The sequence below is a fragment of the Drepanopeziza brunnea genome (assembly GCF_022702325.1).
Source record: "Drepanopeziza brunnea f. sp. 'multigermtubi' strain 214-2 chromosome Unknown ctg4, whole genome shotgun sequence".
Lineage (NCBI taxonomy): Eukaryota > Fungi > Ascomycota > Leotiomycetes > Helotiales > Drepanopezizaceae > Drepanopeziza > Drepanopeziza brunnea.
In genome coordinates this window covers 532875-552481 of record NW_027094067.1, presented here as the reverse complement: position 1 = coordinate 552481, position 19607 = coordinate 532875, and the positions used below count along the sequence as shown (strand labels likewise).

Sequence of the window (19607 nt, the reverse complement as noted above, 5' to 3'; positions counted from 1 at the left end):
TTGCAGTGAACCCCGGCGAGATTTGCTCTAGTCTGGATTCTATGCGTGGAGTTGGGGAGGGGGAAGAATGAAGTTTGATCCTCCTCCTTTTTCACCTTTTTTCACTTTTTTTTTTTTTTTTTTTTTTTTTTTTTTTGTAAAGTTTCGAAGGGGAGAGGGTTTCGAGGGGAAGAGGGAAGAGAGGGTATCCTTGTGAAAGGCAAGGCTGGTTTGGTTTGGGTTTTGTTATGGTATGGTATGGCATGGTATGGTATCGATAAGGTTTGATGGATGAGGTTTGGTTTGGATGATGGATGGAGCTCCGTACAGCTAGCTACCTAGCTACTCTGCTAGCGTGGGTGGAGTGAGGAACGTGGTGGTGGATGTGAACGTGATGAGGTGTTTACTTCTTCTTCTTCTCCTTCTCCGCACAGAGAGAGTACCGGCACTGCTCTGTACTGTAGAGCTGCAGTGAGAAGGGGGCGTAGTGGGAACGAATAAGCAAAACAGCCTCCCGGCCGATCAAGTCCAGCCAGGATTCGGAGCGGGCTGCGGAGGGAGGGAGGCTAACTGCGGACTACTGGATCAACACATGTGGACGGAGTATGTAGGTGATTTACGCAGTACGATACAAGTAAGGCATGCCCTGATTGATCGGCCAAGACACATTGCTATTCAAACGACCTGTGGCTTTTTTTTTTTTTTTTTTCTCAAACCGGCTCACTCAAACTTCTTTCCGCCTTTGGTTCGTCGAGCCCGGTAATGTAAAGTAACATAGAAAGAAACAGATAGAGATAGATAGGTCACCGATGGTAAAACGTAACGAGATACTTCGCATGTCTCGACGGAACTAGACCATTTTTAGCTGCGAGCTCTGCTTCCCTCCATTCTTTCTCTTCTCTCCTACTGTAAAATATTTGACCAGGATGATTAGCCTTAGCGGGCTGGCTTACTTCTGCTTCCTTGCTTACTCTAAGTAGCGCGTGCGTGCGTGCGTGGGGGAAGGAGGCGGGCACTTGCATATGCATATTGCATATTGCATATGCATATGCATATGCAGTACTACGCTGGCGCGCGGCAGATGGGGATGGGGTTGGGGTTGGGGTTGGGAACGGAGGACGGGGAACGGAGAACGGAGATAAGCGTACCTGCACTGGCACCAAAGAAAAGGAGGCCGGTCATTCACTACCGTGTGGTACAGTGATAGAGCGTACTGCGGGATAGGTATTGCACTGCTGATTTCTCTCTCCGCCAAGGGTGCAGGAGAGGAAAACCTTTCGCGACCGGGCCGCTTGCTTGGAGCGACAGAGGTGGGTGGGTTGCGTGAGTGGCTGGCTGGGTGGATGGGTAGATGGATAAGGAGGATTGCGTACATGCATCATGATTCATACTACGTACTTAGCGCGGGATCGGGGATTGCGTATGCGTGCAGTGCAGTGCAGTGCGGTCTCTTCATGGGAAAGAGAAAGCAGGTGGTAATTTCCGTAGGTACCGATAGTCTCTACTTCGTAGATCTTAAGGAAAAAACCTAGACTTAAAAGCTAGCTGATTCATTCCCAAGTCGCGACTCAGGACGCAAAAGCGTAGAAAGAGACTGGAAATGTAAATATGGATATGAGTACCCGTTCTATTTAAAGCGATATGATTTAATCCGGGAGCGGTGGAGCCGATGGACCAACCAACCCGTCCATGTACTCTTGTAGTGGGTTGGTTCACGGACTGCCCACTGAGTAGGTACTGTTGAGAGGTGCGTTGGTCACTGACTACTGATTGCCTCGGTGGTAGTCGCTGTTGACTCGCTTATATATTTACCCCGGAGCTTTCTAAAATAAAAAACTCTGAACGAGGTCAAGATTGAGTAAGCGAGTGAGCTACTGGCGAGCGAGTCACGGGAGCTAAACTCGTACCTATCCAACAGACCCGGTCCGAAAGTCACTTCTAGGGTTATGGAATGCGACGGAACATTTTAGAGCGATAGTGTTTGTATCAGCAATGCAGCCGTACTACAATTTAGCCCGTAGTAAATACGTAGTAGGTGAGTGGTGGGGGCTCGATGAGATACACTTACCCTAGCCGGACTCGCTCCTTCCAAAGGCGGTGACTCTCTTGACTAACTCCCCGTACGCTAAATTTGTCTACGTTACTGTACTATGTATATTTGGTTAAGATAACTCAGCACTATAACTCAGCCTCCGAAACCCATTTATTTGCGCGATTAAATGTAGTCAGCAAATTTGATGGTCAGATCAATTGCTGCGCACACTGGGTTAACTCAGCTCCGAAATCCCTCCATTGCTATAAAGCTGTTGAATGTTCGTGAGTATAGCAGTTAAGGCTACTCACTAATTCACGTAATCTTGAGATTAGAGCTTCACTACAGTCTCACTGAACTATGATCCGAGCTTCTCGAGCCGACGGTCAGCTTTGCACATGATTTTATCTAACATCAAGCCAGAAAAGAATTGATGCAATAGTATTTATTTATTGCCCAATCTTGGGGCACAGGTCGTTGCTATGGAGGGGAAGGGGGCCGGCCACCCAAGTAGTAGCCGAGCGTTGAGAATTGGTATTGCGCCGAGAAAGTTCATCGGGAGAGTTCGTAAGTCGCATCTAAAGCGATACCCACATCTTTAAAATAATGCTGTGCCCATCTTAGCCAAGATGTGCGAGTCAGGAGGTAGCTAATAAAATGTCAATGTTGAGTCTAGAACTTCGAGGATAGTAGTAGATTCAGATCATTATCGAAAGTAGTTCCAGATAGTTTTCAACTATCCACTATCACATTTTACTACGTACTACGTATATTCTGCATCTCGTCACACCCTTGTCCCGAGTCTAGGAAACATACTGAACTCTTAAATTCTTCATATCAGCTGTATCGTCAACTGCAAAGCCAATCATGCGCTATGAAACTTCTTCAAGTCAGCCACTCGGAGACTCGCCTTCCGATGCTGCACTTCGCCGTCGTCACCTCCCTATTCTCATTCAGATCCAACCTTCGCTGTATGCACGCAGTCCGGTCCTGCCTCCCAACCCAGACCTGACTTTCACTCCGCATTGCGCAAGCACACACCATCAGCCGAAGTCAGTCAACGTCAGCATCCGCTCCCCCGCTGGTCACACCGCCTGTCGTTCAGCCATCTTCATTGCCGAGTGCGAGTTTAGAAAGGAAGAAAAGTTTTTCCAGGAACATAAGTCCCGGCTAGCTGAAAGCCGCTGAAGTCATAGGTATCATCTGTGCGTGCTCGCAAAGACGTAAATTTCTCGGGATCGGGCCATGGAGTGTCTGTGGTGCATAATAGTTATACGACTACCAAAGCGTATGGCTTCGTGGCTGGGTTGTATATCATCCGTGACCAAGTACCGGGTCGGGTGAGATTCTCGGGAGGCCCATGACGAGTCGCTGGTGGTACTTTCTCTGCTGGGACTGGAGATCTTGACGGTCAAAACAGCCATCGAGCGTGCGATACAAATGCCGGGGTCGGCGCTGTCGACCTGACTCAGCCTATTGATACCAGCCGTCGTTATCCCCCGCCTTGAGGGCTGACTGGCTCGACTCTGGCGTGGCGACATCAAACTTGGTCTTTTTCAAGCCTTGTGCCGCTGCTTAGCAAACGGTCCAACACCTGATCTGAGCGTTTCGGGTGATACCAAGAGGTCTTCCGTCAGAGCAGCATCAACCATGCTTACCGTAACCCAGCCACCCTCCGAGGAAGGGTTTGAAGCATTTCAGTTCGGCGTTTCTGATCGAGTCGCTGTCGCATTGTACGATGACGCGTCGCTTCTGCGTGAGCTTTTAAAGAATTGACGTCTGATCAAGCGTCCCGATCCCTACAACTCAATGATTTTGTGGGCTGACAGATAGCCCGTCTCATGATCATCTCCCCGGCCAATCTGGCGAGATTTCACTCACATCCCTAAAATTCGGCGAGAGCTGGGGTTTGCTGTCAATTCATAGACTGTTTCGGGAATATGGACTGACGCCGAAGGGTTCCGGAGCTGGACGGATGGTGCGAGTGAATGCGTTGATGTTAAAGGCTTGGGGAAGCTGAGGTGACGAGGTTCTGGACTCTGGAAAAAACTCATCAGTCACGTGTGTAAGGCTCGGCAATTATTGTTTCCTCTTGTATATCGGATTACCAACTTTCAGGTTCTCAAGGTCATTTATGAACAGCAGGTGAGATAACAGATAATACCGCTCTGCGCTCCTCCGTTTACTTCTGTCACATGCTTCTCTCTCATGGCACTCGCTTGCTTTGTTTACATGCCAAGCAAGACATAGATCCAGTATACAAGTCTCTCATGGTAGGCATTTCAATCTACTTCCAGAGCAAATCTTTAATAATAATGGAAATTATCATGGTTGCTTTGGTAGAACTTGTTCTGTGCCATTGTCTGTTACGTGACATTTATTTATTAACTAAGAGAATTTTGCCCCCTAGCAGCGACGTCCTCGGAGACGAAACCCACTTATTTCTACTGGCGAAGCGTCCTTTCCTCTTTTCGTACGTAGTAGATATCAGAGGCTCGCCAAAAGATACTCATACGGGAAGGTCTGCGGACCGAAGGCTTTCTCCCATGGCAGTAACAAACGATGGATCCACCCGTTGTAGACGACACGACCTGCTAAGCTTCCGCACACATCATTTTCACTTTTCTTTTTGGATTCCTCTTACTATTTTTTCATTCTGCACAATCCAAGGACCGAGTACATGTGACCAGAAGCTTGCGAACCGGACTGCGAGACTTGAATTACACTTGCCGACTGACCATATATACTACTTTTCGTATATATCTCTTCTCTCTGGGGTTTCTGTTCCGTGACCTATACGATTCGATCGTGATACCGCTCCTCCCACATTCACACCGCCGCTGTTGTCCTTCCATCGACAGAAGCGCTGGAGCCATTTATCATGGAGGAGCAAAACAACCATGGATGACTCAAGAAAACGGTTATGAATGTTGGAAGTACTCTTCAAAACACACTACAGGTCTCTCTCTGTCCATGCAGCCGAAAACCTCGCTCTTTCTTCCCCTTCCCTTTTTATTACAGTAGTCGTAAATCGCTATGTAGAGGACGAGAAAGCTTTCTCAAATGAAGCTAGGTAGCTCTAGCACAAGACCGCAAGAATCGCAATGTGCATCAGGATCTATGAACACGTCCTTAGAAGAACAGGAGTGTTTTTCGTTTCTAGAAATAGCTAGGCCGGGACTAAGACAGCTACGTAGACTCTTCTTCGAGTACCCAGGTAACGCAAGCGCTTCGAGCCTCACCTTCTCGAATTCCACTAGGAGACGAGTATCCGTAGAATACAGAGGGTGCACCTAGTGGCATCACTTTATGGATAATGAGGGCGAGATAAAATAATGACTCATGATCTCGTGCCCGCGTGCGTAGTAGGTGGGTAAAAAAAAGGCTCACTACACTGCATGGAGGAAGGAGGAGCCTTTTTTCATCTACTAGTAAAAGAGAACACACTTTCCCAACACTCGTAGTTCTCTCTTGCTAGTAAAAGAAATGCTATACTAGCAAGTTTCTGACTTGTCTACGGATGCGGACTGATCAGCAACAGGTACCTAGTCCAATCCAAGCCCTTATTAGTAGATAATTAGCATTAGATTTCGAAAGTACCCGCAAGTGACTGATTTAGATCTTCCTAGCAAGTTTAGTCCTATTAGTATCACATAGCTGTATTGTGCACACCGGTTGAGACCATAGCATGAACAATCTTCTGTAGTAGTTATTCGTGGTTGTCAAGTCTAAAGAGAGGAAGCTAGGTATTCTAAGTGGGGGAAGGCTACGCCAAGGCCGCCGTAACTAATGCAAGCTACGTGACCTTGAAGCCTGGTGCCTACCTACATTCCCACGAGTCTGATTATAGGAGGAATTAAAAATACAATCAAGAACCAACTGAAAAGTAAGACGTGCAACAAAAGCTCTGTCCACACGCGCAAGAAGAGGATGTAAAGTGAAAAGGGGATGGGTGATGGCCGTGTACCATGTGAGTACCAAGTATTTCCCAGATCACAAAGCTATGAAGGAACATCAACGCCCGGAATGCCAAGTATACATTGATTCCGCTGATTCTTGTATTTGGATCCCAGCCTCCCCAGTTAAGTAGGATCCGGGCTTTGGCATGAAAATGAATGCTATTTCTGCCTGTGACCCTCTTGTATGGCCATTGCAACCACCCAATGTAGCACACATTCACATACTCTTATCCTCCGCTATCCCGGCCTTTCCCTAGCACCAGCCCCACACATCTCATTTCGTCGTCTTGAGAATGAACGGGTGTCTCAAAGCCTCAGCAGGGGTAATTCTCTTCTCCGGGTTAAGCGCCAGACAGCGATCGAGGAGGTCGACGAACAGAGCTAGTTCTTTAGTTTCTACATCCGTGAGGCCCTTAGATGCGGACATGAGGCGGGTTCGCAGATCGCGGCTTGGCTTGACGAACGTGATGGTCTTAACCGTGTCCTACAGATACCGGTTGTTAGCGAGTTGTCATATATTCTGGGAATGATGATGGAAGAACATGTGATAATGTAGTCGGTTGACGCGTATGACGGTTGCGAATACAGACTTCCACATGTTGCATATGTGGCGCGGACGCCAGGCACCTGCTGACACCCAACAAGACAGGAGGAATGGGAATAGACATACTTTTCCACTGAGCTTGTCTTGCTCCACGCTTCTAAAGTTGGCCATTTCATCGAAGTGTATGTAGGCAAATTGAGAACGCTTCAGCATCTTGGTGGTGAATTTGCCCCGGCAATCCATGATTGACCGAAGCATTTGGTTGTTTGTGCGACCCGTGAAGAGAATTTTGCCAGTATACAACTCGTACAGTGTGCAACCAACAGACCAGATATCGATGGCAAAGTCGTAGTCCATGCCGAGGATGATCTCGGGCGCCCGGTAGAATCGACTGACCAGATAAGGAGCGATCTCATTGTCGGAGGCATCAGAAGCAGATCCTAAATCGCAGATCTTGAGCATGTTCCGAGTCTCATTGACCTAATTAGATTTAGCAATAGTGGCTTTGCGACCCGAGTTTGTGCTTAGTTTGTGCTTACCAGAATGTTGTCAGGTTTCAAATCGGCATGGAGGATATTGCACTTTCGCATCAGACTCAGCCCCAGGAACATCTGCTGAGCGTAAGCCCGAACAGCCCGCAGGTTGATACCGACATCTCGCCCGAACTTCTTTAGAACTTCACGAAGATTGATACTGAGGTTTTCAAAAACCATACACAAATGGCCCTTGTGTTCGAAATATCGCTCCAATCGAATCATATGCTTCTTGTCCTCTGGATCGGCGTTGTTGATTTTCTGAAGAATTTCAATCTCTTTCATGCCGGCTTTCCTCCTGCAAATGGTTAATGAGTCGCATCTAAACAGTACTAGGGGAGGCCTACATAGTCTCATTATTCCGAATGAGTTTGATGGCAACCAGCTTCTTCGTCGTCACATCTGTAGCGCGAACAACCCCTGAGAACATACCTTTGCCTAGACTGGCTTGGACGTGGTAACGACCATTCAGCAGCTCTCCTAGGATCACTTTGTAATAGCCTTCGATGTCATCCCAATTGTCCAGCATCCCGATATCGAGTTCCTTAGCTTGTGGGATTGGCTTAACCTTCGCAACATCCACTGCAGCTGCGGCGGGCTTTGTGCTGGGTTCATCCTCCGCGAACATATCGTCATCGTCATCAGCGAACATATCGAAGTCGTCCTTTGATTTCTTTGGCTTGTCCTCAACGGGCGCTGGTTCAACTGGAAGCAAAACATCTTGCTCTGTCGTAGGGCGTGTTTCTTTATATGCTGAAGCCGAAGAATCATCACCGTGTCTCTGGTCATCTCTCTGCTTGTCTTCTTGCATGTCCATCGTCGGATCGTAGTCAGCAGCTGATGGGCCATCGTTGTCGTCGCCACGCGCCTTGCCATTCGCGAGGTCCTGGTCGTTTGTGATCTCGAAAGCGGAAGGAGATGCGGCTTCGACAGGAGTCAAGGGAGCAGAGGCCATGGGAGTGTTATCGTCTTGCCGATCGGGTATAGAGTTCTCTGACTTATTTCCTCCCCCTTCTAAAGCTTGGACAAGTAAAGGTGTAGCAGAACCTCTATACTTAGCTTTGATTGCTTCACGACGCTTGCGTCTTTGCTCGATCAGAGCTTCTTCGTCAACCGGCTCCTCCTCTTGCACTTCGACAGGAGGTGTTTCAACAGGTTTGGGTTCACTGTATAAAATCAGCATATACCCTCAGATTTGACCGGAATTACATACACTTCGTTCTTGACGCCAGTACGAGATTGATAACCATGCTGTGAGTACCCTTTTGTAGTTTTAGCCTCTTGTCTTGCATTATCAGCAGGCAGCGGGCTTTGTCCCCGTTTGCTCACTGACTGGTCCTTCGTCTCGCTACTTCTCATGTCCCTTTTACCATAAGAGTTCGGTCTGCGAGAATCAATTCCATGTACATTGCCACCGGTGTCTTCCCTTCTTGAATGCCCACCACGGCCATATCTATCGCCCCCCTGGCCTGCCCGATATGGCGAGCGGCTGCGTGTCCGACGGCGTTCTTCAACATGCCTCTCTGCCTCGTCATACCTCAAGGCTGCCGGCTCAACAAAGCCTCGGTCCAAGTCCTTGTAAGAGCCTCTAGAGTAGCGCTTGTAGTCTTCGTAGGCGTTCTCGTAGTGAACTTTGAATCTGCGGGGGTCTCGAGATCTGTCTGGGTAATCGTGCTCTCTGGGTCTCTTCGATCCTCGAGGATGGTACTCTGAATACGGGGACCTGCTCCGGTCGCGCGATCTTCTGTCCCTTGATCGGTACTCCTGCTCGGGCGACCGTGAAGTCGGGCTAGAACGGTTTCTGTCTCGACGGTCAATGGAGGTGCCATCGTACTGCAGCAGCGATTTAGTTGCCTTCTCTACACCCGCGTCTTGAATCTCCCCCGCGTCCGAGCTCGCTGCGGATACCATCTTGCTTGCAGTACCAAACAATAGATCCCTGCCTTGTGGTCGAACAGTTGTGTTAGCAGGGCTCAGAACAGATTTATCTCGGTGTGAGAAGGCCCAACCGGGAGTCTATCGTCTCGCGCGTCTTCTGTCTCAGCGCATTGTGTTGCAGAAATGCTGAAGAGATCGCTATTGCTGTCGGTTGGTGTTGTTGTGGCTGTTGAGAAGGAAGGAGATGTGTTGTGGGGAGTCGATGCCGAGGGAGCTATTGATGTTCAATCACTAGCGCCGCTTGAGGCTCTGCTGAAAGTCTCAGTTGCTGCCCCTCCAAGAGCCCACCAAATCTTCCCTCCATCTTGACATTTGACGCCCCCACTAGCTACGAATACGAACACAAATATAAATACAAAAACAACTTCAAATCAAATCCCTCAAACATGGGAGGAGCCGACCGAGCTGGTATGCAGAGATACCTCTTCTCCGCGAGTGGCGGTATTAATAATTTTCTCCAGGTGGCAAGGCTAAGCCTTTGAAGGCTCCGAAGAAGGCACCCAAGGGCGAAATGGACGAGGAAGACAGGGCCTTTGCCGAGAAGCAAAAGGCTGGTTAGTTGGATAATTACCGTCTTTCTACGCGGTCGCTGCTAACAAATCCACCAGATGCGAAGGCTAAGGCTGCGATGGCCGCACAAGCCAAGGGGAGCAAAGGACCTCTCAACACCGGAGCCCAGGGTATCAAGAAGAGTGGGAAGAAGTAAACGGCCGGAGCACGAGAAACACGATTTATGGGGATCGCAGAGGAGAGAGCGTGGGTAACTGGCGTTGCTTGGTTATGACCGGCGACTACGGTCGGGCCGGTACTGGGATGCATGGACTTTGCAGGAAGTCAACAAACGATACTTCTACAACTTACATACATGGTGCGGATGTCTGTCTGTCTTGTGGGTTTTGGAGGCGTGCGCCGTATGCAACATCATATCGGGGCGGGACCATTGACTTTAAGGCCACTGAATTGATGGAGCTTCTCCATTCTCTTCAGTTGCTCAAGCGAGACCTCGATACCCTTACCCAATCCGATTTGAAGGATATGAGCCTGTGACTATGGCTCTAAGTTGGAGTACTCTACACGGCTTTCATTCTACGTTCCTTTTCCCGGGAAGCGCCCCGGGCCGGCAAAAAGTGGAAGAGCAGTCCATGAGATGGGCGAGAGCAAGATTTCAGTGCCACCAACTGTCTATCCGAACTGTTGCAAGTGCACTCTACCACAGCTCATGCTATACCCTTCCTTCAAGCCTTTCACCGCGTTTTCCTTTGGCAGCATCTATGCTATCTCACCATTACTTGATCTCCAGTTCTTCTTCTGCTTCTTCTTCTCCTCCTCCTTCAAGCCCCTCATATTCCTTCTCCCTCACCCCAAAACCCTTTTGACTTCAAGAAGATTTTAAACCAATCACCCAATCCCCTAATCCCCCAATTCCCAACCCATCCACCCATCCACCCATTTACCCATTTCATTCTCACCCAGCCTATTCATTCATTCATTCCTCTCTCTTTCTCTCTCTCTCTCTCTCTCTCTCTCTCTCTCACACACACACATCTTCCACAAGCACAAGCACAAACAAGAATTCCAAGAATTTCTTTCTTTCACAACAACTCTTCCCTATCCCCCCCTCCTCCCCCCTAAAAAAACGCCCACCTGCCTGCCCGCCTGCATCTTCCTTCACGATCAAGATTAGATCGAATCAAATCTACCGTTCCGCTCCCCCCCTGGATCCGGCCGGGGGTTAACATTTCTAACGTTTAGTTCGGTCAATAAGTCCATCCCATCCCATCCTATCCCATCCCATCACCTACAGCATCCCACACGAATCGAGACACACCAATCAACCAGAATCAACCCCAGATCCAACTCCCATTTCACCACCTCGCCACAGGAAGTGATTTCTTATATTCTTTTCTCTGCGAGCGGGAGAGGGAGAAGGGGAGGGAGGTAAAGTATGGCCCTGATTGAGTGATTGATTGATTGATTGATCTTCCAAGACTCAATGCTTTTACGACTCTCTGTTGTTGCTATTGTTGTTGTTGTTGTTGTTGTTATTCTCGTGGTTTTGGGTCAACGTCATTATATCGATCGGTGTCGATATGATATCTATCGTACTTCATTTACTTTACTTAGACTGACTGATCGATGATATAATATGGGTGGTCTTCTTACTTAATCAAGGGACAGATAGACAGATAGACAGGTAGATAGGCTCTAAATAAGCACATTAAATTCCTCAAGGGATCCTTTCCTCGATACTGGGAAGTATATCAGCATTTTGACTTCCTCGGGATCTTCTTGTCGTCGTCGCCGCCGTCGTCGTCACGGAGCCAGTCCTCTCCGACCCTGCAATGAAAAAATCTCTCAACGACGAACCTCACAGTCAGGATTATTTCACCAAGAGTAAAAGTAGCGATGAATTACCCAACCTGATCCAAAGCCCGGAAAATTATAGAGTGAGCATGATTCGGGAAGAGATTCAGTTGTTGCAGTACAATGATGAGTTGTGCCCACAAACCATAACCTCATATCGGTACCATCGCGTCCTCAGGCGGCCTTTCGTGGTTGGCCTCCGCCATCGCTATCGCCTTCTTCTCCGCCTTGGCCCTCATACTCGCCATCGCCCTTGCCTGCTGCCACTCCATGCCCAGCCGTTGCGCTTCCTCGATGTTGCTCTCCACGAACGCCTGCACAGCCCCCAAGTCCCAGAACCCGTCTTCGTTGCGCTCGGCTGCCTTCGGTACCTCGCCGTGCCAGAGGATATCTCCGTCCATCAAGATGCCCTTGAAGTATCGGCATGTAGCACCTCGAACGACGGGGTCCAGGTCTTGAGGTACTGTCCCTTTGATGACGGTCCTCCACATCTGGTCTTTGTGCTTCTCTAGCTTCCACTCCCTTTCTCTCTTTTCAAATTCCTCTCTGCCGCCGAAGGTCTGGAGAGCTTCCTGTTGGATCTGCTCGCGGGTCGTCTTCATCTCGAGGAAACGACCTTCCGCTCGGCATTTTGGGATGAACTCTTCCATCCACATTGCAAAAATAGGACGTTTGGACATGCGCTGGCGGTCATTGTGCTTGAGTTTCTTCTTGCCAGCTTCCCCTCCCTCCTGTCTACCTTCATCAAGCATCACATCACCCTCCAACTCACCCTCTTCCTTCTCAGGTTTGACCCGGAAGAGGCGGCAGCCGGCTGCGTACTCAAACATCTCTTCGATACTCCCAAACTGCTTCCACCACCTCGCACTCTCTAGTCCCAAGAAATCTAGAATAGCATCCGAGTCATCCGTCAAGTAGACGAGGGCCTTCTTCCGATCAAAGGCCTCAATAGACGGAATCCGCAGAAACATACCCTTGTCATTAACAGTCAACCCAAACCTACGAATAGTGCTGCCGAGGATATTCCACAGATCCCCATGAGCAGCGCGGAAGAGATGCCACTAGAGGAGTCAATAACAGCAACCAGGCATTCCATAGAGTCCCAGAGAGAGAGGTTCCCAATCCTCTGGGAACCATCAGAAATTAGTGACAGAGCGATCTGTCTTGCACTGCTTACCTTGAACTCCTTCTCACTCTCCAAAACATGAAGATCAAGCTGAACATACCTCTCCTCCCCACCGCCTGCCGCATCCTCGCCTTCCTCGCCATCGTCTGACCTCGGCCACGGCACCGCAAAATTCATCTCCTGACTCCTCTGACCGGGAATCCAGGCCCTGGCCCCCAGATCCCGCGCAATCAGCTCCGCGACCTCGGCCTTTGGCTTCACCGACGGGTTGCGAGCTGGTGAGAGAGGAGAGGAGACCAGGATGTCGACGTCGCCGTAGTCGGGCTTTGAGGGGGCTTCGAGGGGCGCGGCTACGCGGGTGAAGTTTTGACGGAGGATGGCGAGGGCGTTCTCGAGGATGAGGCGGTAGATGGCGAAGGGCATGCGGGGGGTACGGAGGGGAGGGGAGTGGGTGAGGAAGGCGTTACCTCCCATGTTGAGGGGAGGTGGATGTGGATGTGATGTAAAAACGTAGATGTAATTGTAGCAGATATGGATATCGATGTGGTAGGGGGTCGATGTAGATTAGATGTAGATGTCAGTGTACTTTGAAAGGTAGTACTGTTGGGGGATGTTGGGAGGGAATTGGACTCAGAGCGCTGATCAAACGATGAATGCGTACTGCATGCAGATGGGGTAAAAGAAAAGAAGAGCAGAGCAGAGCAGAGAACAGCAAACGGGCAAAGTAGCAGCAGAAGCAACGCAGCGTAACACAAGACAACGGTAAAGTGGATGTGGGAATGTGAAATATAAAAATGGAAGATAAGTTGTTCGTGGCTCGGTCAAATCGGTCCAGCACTTAGAGCAAGTCACGTTTTCTTTGCTCTGCTCTCGTGACTAGTCAAACGGGACGGGAAAGGGCAGGAAGGCGGGCACGCAAGCACGCAGCTGTGAATGGTAGGTAGGTAGTACCTACCAGACCAGATCAGCTCAGATCAGATAGAGCAAACCAAGTGCATCCATCAGGTACGTTAGTCCGACTGGATACAGGGCGTGCGTTATGTCATTCTTCCTTTCTTCTAGAATCTATCTCGAAAACACACGTGACACATCATGACCCAGCCACATACCCGTGACCTTGGCCATAGCCACAGCCACATCCACAGCCACATCCTCCCCCGCTCTTTGCCCCTCACCTGCCACATGCCACACCCCTCCTTCCCGCCAAGCCGCCTTGCTGTGGCTGATGCTTCCCGATGATCTTGTATTCGCCATTACTCCATACAATAACAATCCTTTTATCAAATTTCCCACCTCGACACGCAAGTCAGAGTCAGCACTGCCCGCCTTACCCCGGGGCTGAGGGATGAAATACGACGACTTTACCGTATTACTAAATAACTTATAATAGTTCTTTACTTCATACTCTTCCTCCTCCTCCTCCTCCTCCCCCTCCCCGTCTCACCAACTACTCAACATCGCGACCAAAGCTACCAGTTGCAAACCAACAACACCACAGCTCCTCGACGCCTCAGCACAATACCTTGGTATCGGGTCCACATACACCAGACAAAGACGAGATGGCGTACCAACCTCCATACGGTCCTCCGCCAGGACAATATGGTGCGCCACCGCCAGGCCGTAAGTTCAAATAAAAGCCAAAGCTGGAGCTGCATCACGAATGGATCGCGAGCTGACATGGACAGATTCTCCACAACCTCCTTATGGACAGCAGCCGTATGCACCACCAGGCCAGCAATACGGTGCGCCGCCATCCCAGCAGTAAGTACTTTCGCTCTGCTCCCTTGGTGTTTGCGACAGCTGTGAGCGCAAAGAGCCGTAGTCTGACGACCCCGTTCCGAAGCATCCGAGGCTTCATACACCACACAATATCGCTAATCCCATCTCGCAGATATGGAGGTCCTCCTCCCCAGCAGTATGGTGCGCCTCCCCCTCAGCAGTAAGTCGATTACCTCGTTTTCCGTTTTGCGACAATCAGGCGCAAAGCTCCCGGATTCAGATCTACCCGCCATGAATGTACCAACTCCCAACTCTTTTCGGACAACGACTGATATTTCATCCTCAGATACCCGCCCCCTCCACAACCGCCATATGGCCAACAGCAGCCATACGGCCCGCCGCAGGGCCAATATCCTCCCCCACCGCAGCCTGGCTACGGCCAGCCTCCTCCAGGGCAATACCCTCCCCAGCAAGGCTATCCGCAACCGCCATACGGCTCGCCAGCACCAGGTGGCTATGGGGCCCCTCCGGTCCAGTACCCGCAACACGGCTATGGCCAGCCCCACGTACAACCCACTCCCCCATCTCTCGGCTACGGCCCTGCGCAACATATCCCCTACGATGGCGCAGCAGACGCTGAGGCTTTGAAGAAAGCCATGAAAGGGTTCGGTACAAACGAGAAGCAGCTCATCCAAACTCTCTGTGACAAGGACCCTCTTCAAGTGGCGGTCATCCAGAGAACGTTCCAGCAGCGCTACGGCAAGGACTTGATCAAAGAGATCAAAAGCGAAGTCTCAGGGTATTTCGAAGAAGGCCTTGTAGCCATTGTCCGCGGTCCCTTGCTTCAAGACTGCGCCCTCCTCCTCAAAGCCCTCGAAGGGCCGGGCACGAACGAGAAGCTCCTCAATGATGTGCTCCTTGGCCGTTCCAACGCCGATATGAGGGCCATCAAGGAAACGTACCAGAGAACCTACCGTCGTAATCTCGAGAAAGACATCAAAGCTGACCTGTCCATGAAGACCGAGCGCCATTTCTTGATGGTGCTGGCCGCCAACCGGAATGAGGATAGCGCACCAGTTATTCCGCAGGAGATTGATCGCGACGTCATGGACCTGTATAAGGCGACGGAGGGGAAGGTGGGGACGGATGAGCTGCTGGTATGCAATATCCTGACGCAGAGGAGTAATGCGCAGATTTCAGCTATTGCGCATACGTACAAGCAGAAGTTTACGAGAGATCTCGAATCTGTGATCAAGAAGGCAAGCTTCGCCTCCTCCCTCGTGGAAAGACCCCCCTGGCTAATCTATTGAACAGGAATTCTCCGGCCACATGGAAGACGCTCTCCTCTACCAACTTCGTACAGGGGTCGATCGCGCCATGCGCGACGCGATCATGCTCGAAGAAGCCATGTCTGGCTTGGGGACCAAGGACGTACTTCTCGTCAACAGAGTCATCCGCGCGCACTGGGATAGGAACCACATGGCGCAGGTGAAAGGGGCTTACCAGGCGAGATTCAGGAAGAGTCTGGCGAGCAGGATCAAGGGGGAGACGAGAGGGGACTTTGAGAAGCTCATGATAGCTTGCATTGGGGAGCGGTAATGACCGGCAGGGAATTGCGAAGGGGTGGGAAGGCGGGTAGGAGGGTGTTTGCTATTCTATTTTTGACGATTGACGATGGCTTCGGATGGGACGGGATGTTAGGCTAAGGGTTGAGGTTGGGCGGGGGCGGGGGCGGTCTCCTGCATAGTACGTGGGCATTTGGGACTGGATGGGATGCCCGAGATTCTTTTTCCCTTTTCTCGTCTGCTGCTCTCGGCTGGCTGGCTGTACCATGGAATAGGACACGCTCGATGATTTACTCTTCTGTCAACACAGCGCAAATATACCTTGTATACTTTTCTGGAACCGGACCAACTTTCTACCACAAAGTAATCACTGATGGGTAAGTGATGCGGAAATAATATATATAATTTTTATATGTATATATATATATTTTCTCTCCCGCTCCGCACCGCCCCCTCTTCATCTACACTCCCTTCTCGTCTTGCAGCGGGCGTCCTGCTCGCTGGCCAGCCTGGGGCGGAGGACGGCTCGCTCGCTCGTTTCTTCTCAAGGGTGACTTTGTTCGCTTATATAGTTCGCTTATGCGGTTGGTTTAGCGAGGTGGCTCGCTCGGTTTATTTATTTATTTACTTACTTACTTGTTTACTTACTTTGGAGAGGTTAGGTTAGGTTAGGTTAGGTTAGGTTAGGTAGTTGATGGGAGGGGGGAGGGGATAGGGGAATGGTTGGATGGGATGGAGAATGTATGAAGGGGGGGGGGGGGGGGAGGATGGGGCTCAGCAATTCGCAGAAGCTAGTTGCTGAGTGGGAGTGGGGGCTTGTGAGGAGGGAGGCTTTACAGAGTAGGTAGGTACCGGTAGGTTAGGTTGTGGGATTTGTTGAGGCGGTGGAGGGGTTTTGTTGTTTTTGTGGTGATGGATGGATGGATGGATGGATGGATGGTATGTGATGATGATTTGGGATGAGTGGTGGGGGAGTGGTGGGGGAATGGGGGGAAAGCTGGTGGGGAGATGGGGATTCGGTGATGAGGCAGATAGTTGTAAGTACTGAGCTGAGCTGAGCTGGGGAGTCGGCTTTGTTTTTTGCTTGTTTGATGGAGGATGGATGGATGGATGGGTGGGTGGTTGGGGTGTATGGAGTATGGAGTATGGAGTATGGAGTATGGAGTATGGAGCTGGTGAACTTTTATTTTTGCGGGGGGAAAGAAAAAAAAAAAAAGAAAAAAAAAGGAAAGGAAAAAAAAAAAAAAAAAAGATTAAGATGGTTGCAAAAATCAATTGAACCCTCATCCTCATAAGAAGGGGGTCGTGGTCTCGGGAGAGCGGACCTGACAGACGTCTGCTTCCACGGTGGTATACAGATCCAAACTAAGATTACATCATAAAACACACATCCGAGCCATTCATTCCCATAAAATCCCACTGGAATAATCCGCGGTCACATATATATATATACAAGTACGTCTCACACCCCCCGCCTCCCTCACTCAACATGAATCCTCCACAGCTCTCTCGGCTCCCCAGCCTCGAACCCGCTGCGCGTATGCAACATGTTAATATTATCACTCACAATTAGGTCCCCTTCGCGCCACTCATGGCTGTAGCACACGCGGCGATCATACAGCAGGGCGTCGATGACCGGCAGCAGGTGATCGTGCGCGCCGTCCGCGATGTGCACCGCGGTGGGATCGAACCGCGTCTTGTCGCGGCCCCACGGCTCGTGGTAGCGCAGGCAGGGCGTCTGGAGCGTCGGGTGCGGGACGACGAGGTCGAGCTCGGAGAGTCTGGTGTGGTTGAAGGCCGGCGTTTCGACGCTCCAGGTTAGGGCGCGCAGCTGGGAGAGGCTGTAGGGCCCGGGGAGGTGCTCGAAGAAGAGGCGGGAGGAGGCGAAGAGGGTGAGGCCGGAGTTCTCTGGGGAGGGTGTGACGACGGTGAAGAATTGGAATCTGTGTGTGTGTCAGTGAGAGAGGGAGAGAAAGTCTGATAGTACCTCGTGGTTTTTTTTTTTTTTTTTTTTTTGGGCACTTGCGCTGGTGGCTGTGGTGGTTGTGAAATGGGGGGTCGGCTGGATCAGACTTACTGTGGAGCTTGGGGAACCAGCTTCTCGACGCCGGCGACGTCGATCTTCTTGGTCTTGAAGAGGCCGTCGAAATGCATGGGCATGGGCTCGGAGCTGAGAACGTCGTTCAGGCCCATGGTCTCGGCGCCGCCGTCTTTCACCACCAGCACCTCGCCGAACTTCCACGGCAGGATGGTCCCCATCTCTCTGGCCTTCCCCTTGAAGCTCTCGAGGTCCTTGGTGTCCCTGAAGCCGCGCATGACAACCGGAGAGTTGTACTCCGCCAGCCCGCGGACCTTCCTCATCTCAATGTCTTGCAGCGCGGCCGGCCCCTTGGGCGTGATCATCAGCCCACACGGGTATATGGGATGGATCTCAACGTCGGTGCCCCAGTTGTAGAGCTCGGACTTGCGTCTGAAATAGCTGGGTCGACCATGACGATACACGAGCTCGTAGTTCTCGTCGCTGTCAAAGACGTCTCGATGTCCGAAGTGGAAAGATCCGTCTTGCTCCATGGCAGTGGCAGAGTGCCAAGGGGTCGTGTACCCGCACGTCTTCCCCGGCAGGAGCGAGATCGGCATCTTGTACTCGTGGTGCGAGGCGTGAATGGAAATGCGGACTGCATCCGGGAAAGCGAATTTGACCGCTGCGGAGAAGGCCTGTTTTTTTTTTTTGGTGGTCAGACTGGGTTTTCGATCAGATATAAGGAGGGATGAGAGATACTCACTGCTCCTCTCGTGATCATGGCTCTGGCGGTGGCTTCATTCATGTGCTTGACCTTCTTCTTGCTCAGGCCTTGTCTCGAAGGCTCTTCGCACAGATCCGACTCGAGGAATTTGATATAGCCGCGATAGGTCGTGAGCACGTTGATGTCGTCTCTCACTGCGACGTGAGCGTCGAATCCTGGGGGGAGAAAGTCTCTCATGATCTTCTCCCGGCAGTAGGATGAGTTGGCGACGTACTCTTCCAGGGTGGTAGCGTTGACAACCTCCGAGTAGAGGTCACGGAGACGAGCAAACTTCAAGAGGGGGAACTTCTCGGCCGCCAATTCGCGGAGAGCCATACCGTACCGGAAAACATCTTCTTCACTGACGCCGAGAAGATCTGGCAAAAGTTAGCAAAGTACCCACACCGCTCAACGTGTCTTTCGGTAACGAACCATTGTAGACAAGCCCATCAGAAACGATGGTAATTTCTGTGTCGGGATACACATCACAGACCTGCGCGCGCAGGCTGTCCAGCCGGGCGAGCGCCAACTCTTCACCCAGGTCGGGAAAGTTGCCGAGGGTCTTTTCGCGGTGATTCGGAGACTTGAATGGGAATGCGGGAAGCACCATCTGGATGGGCTTGTTGTTCGTCACCGCACGTCTCACGGACTCTTCGAACACTGGTCGGTGAACCTCTCGCGCGTCGGCGGGACCGAAAGCCTGGATGATGGAGAGAATTCGCTCCGCGGTCGGGTTGCTGGCACGTTTGGGCTCGGGATGAATCTCGCCAAAGGCTGCGGAGTCCTCAAAGAGGCTCGCATACTCGCGAGAGAGCTTCATGGTTGTGGATTCGTGGGAGGTATAGCGACTTGAAAAGGTCAAGAAGAGCTGCTTCATGTAAAAGAACGTGAATTCCGATGATGAGTAGATATCTACTCGAGAAGATGATACCGCGTCATATAAATACGCATCTACTCTGGAGTCTGCAAGTCAAAGACGGCCCCATGGGTCGGCTCTCTCTCCGAATCCGAAAGGCTTGGCTGATGATGACAGAGGGCTGCTCCGTAGATCCACACCGGAGCAAT

The 19607-nt window shown here is 50.9% G+C and overlaps 5 protein-coding genes across 5 annotated transcripts; 2 read left to right on the top strand and 3 right to left on the bottom strand.

Moving 5' to 3' along the window:
* Positions 1 to 6244: 6244 nt before the first annotated feature.
* L3040_003043 (uncharacterized protein) lies at positions 6245 to 9289 on the bottom strand (the record flags this gene model as incomplete). The annotated part of the gene is made up of 11 exons (XM_066154310.1): positions 6245 to 6454; positions 6641 to 6994; positions 7054 to 7345; positions 7395 to 8213; positions 8261 to 8309; positions 8381 to 8385; positions 8585 to 8708; positions 8771 to 8848; positions 8902 to 8990; positions 9057 to 9123; positions 9274 to 9289. 11 exons carry the CDS (start codon positions 9287 to 9289, stop codon positions 6245 to 6247), a joined length of 2103 nt encoding a protein of 700 aa, XP_066012285.1.
* An 82-nt stretch (positions 9290 to 9371) lies between these two features.
* L3040_003042 (uncharacterized protein) lies at positions 9372 to 9691 on the top strand (the record flags this gene model as incomplete). Its single annotated transcript, XM_007296511.1, has 3 exons — positions 9372 to 9393; positions 9447 to 9539; positions 9594 to 9691. 3 exons carry the CDS (start codon positions 9372 to 9374, stop codon positions 9689 to 9691), a joined length of 213 nt encoding a protein of 70 aa, XP_007296573.1.
* A 1810-nt stretch (positions 9692 to 11501) lies between these two features.
* On the bottom strand, positions 11502 to 12949 carry L3040_003041 (uncharacterized protein; the record flags this gene model as incomplete). The annotated part of the gene is made up of 2 exons (XM_007296510.1): positions 11502 to 12410; positions 12527 to 12949. 2 exons carry the CDS (start codon positions 12947 to 12949, stop codon positions 11502 to 11504), a joined length of 1332 nt encoding a protein of 443 aa, XP_007296572.1.
* Positions 12950 to 14034: 1085 nt separating this feature from the next.
* L3040_003040 (uncharacterized protein) lies at positions 14035 to 15793 on the top strand (the record flags this gene model as incomplete). The annotated part of the gene is made up of 5 exons (XM_066154309.1): positions 14035 to 14095; positions 14161 to 14236; positions 14367 to 14414; positions 14541 to 15453; positions 15509 to 15793. The coding sequence occupies 5 exons, from the start codon at positions 14035 to 14037 to the stop codon at positions 15791 to 15793; spliced, it is 1383 nt and encodes a 460-aa protein (XP_066012284.1).
* A 1446-nt stretch (positions 15794 to 17239) lies between these two features.
* Positions 17240 to 19362, bottom strand: L3040_003039 (uncharacterized protein; the record flags this gene model as incomplete). Its single annotated transcript, XM_007296508.1, has 4 exons — positions 17240 to 17702; positions 17837 to 18474; positions 18543 to 18919; positions 18975 to 19362. 4 exons carry the CDS (start codon positions 19360 to 19362, stop codon positions 17240 to 17242), a joined length of 1866 nt encoding a protein of 621 aa, XP_007296570.1.
* Between the last annotated feature and the right edge of the window lie 245 nt (positions 19363 to 19607).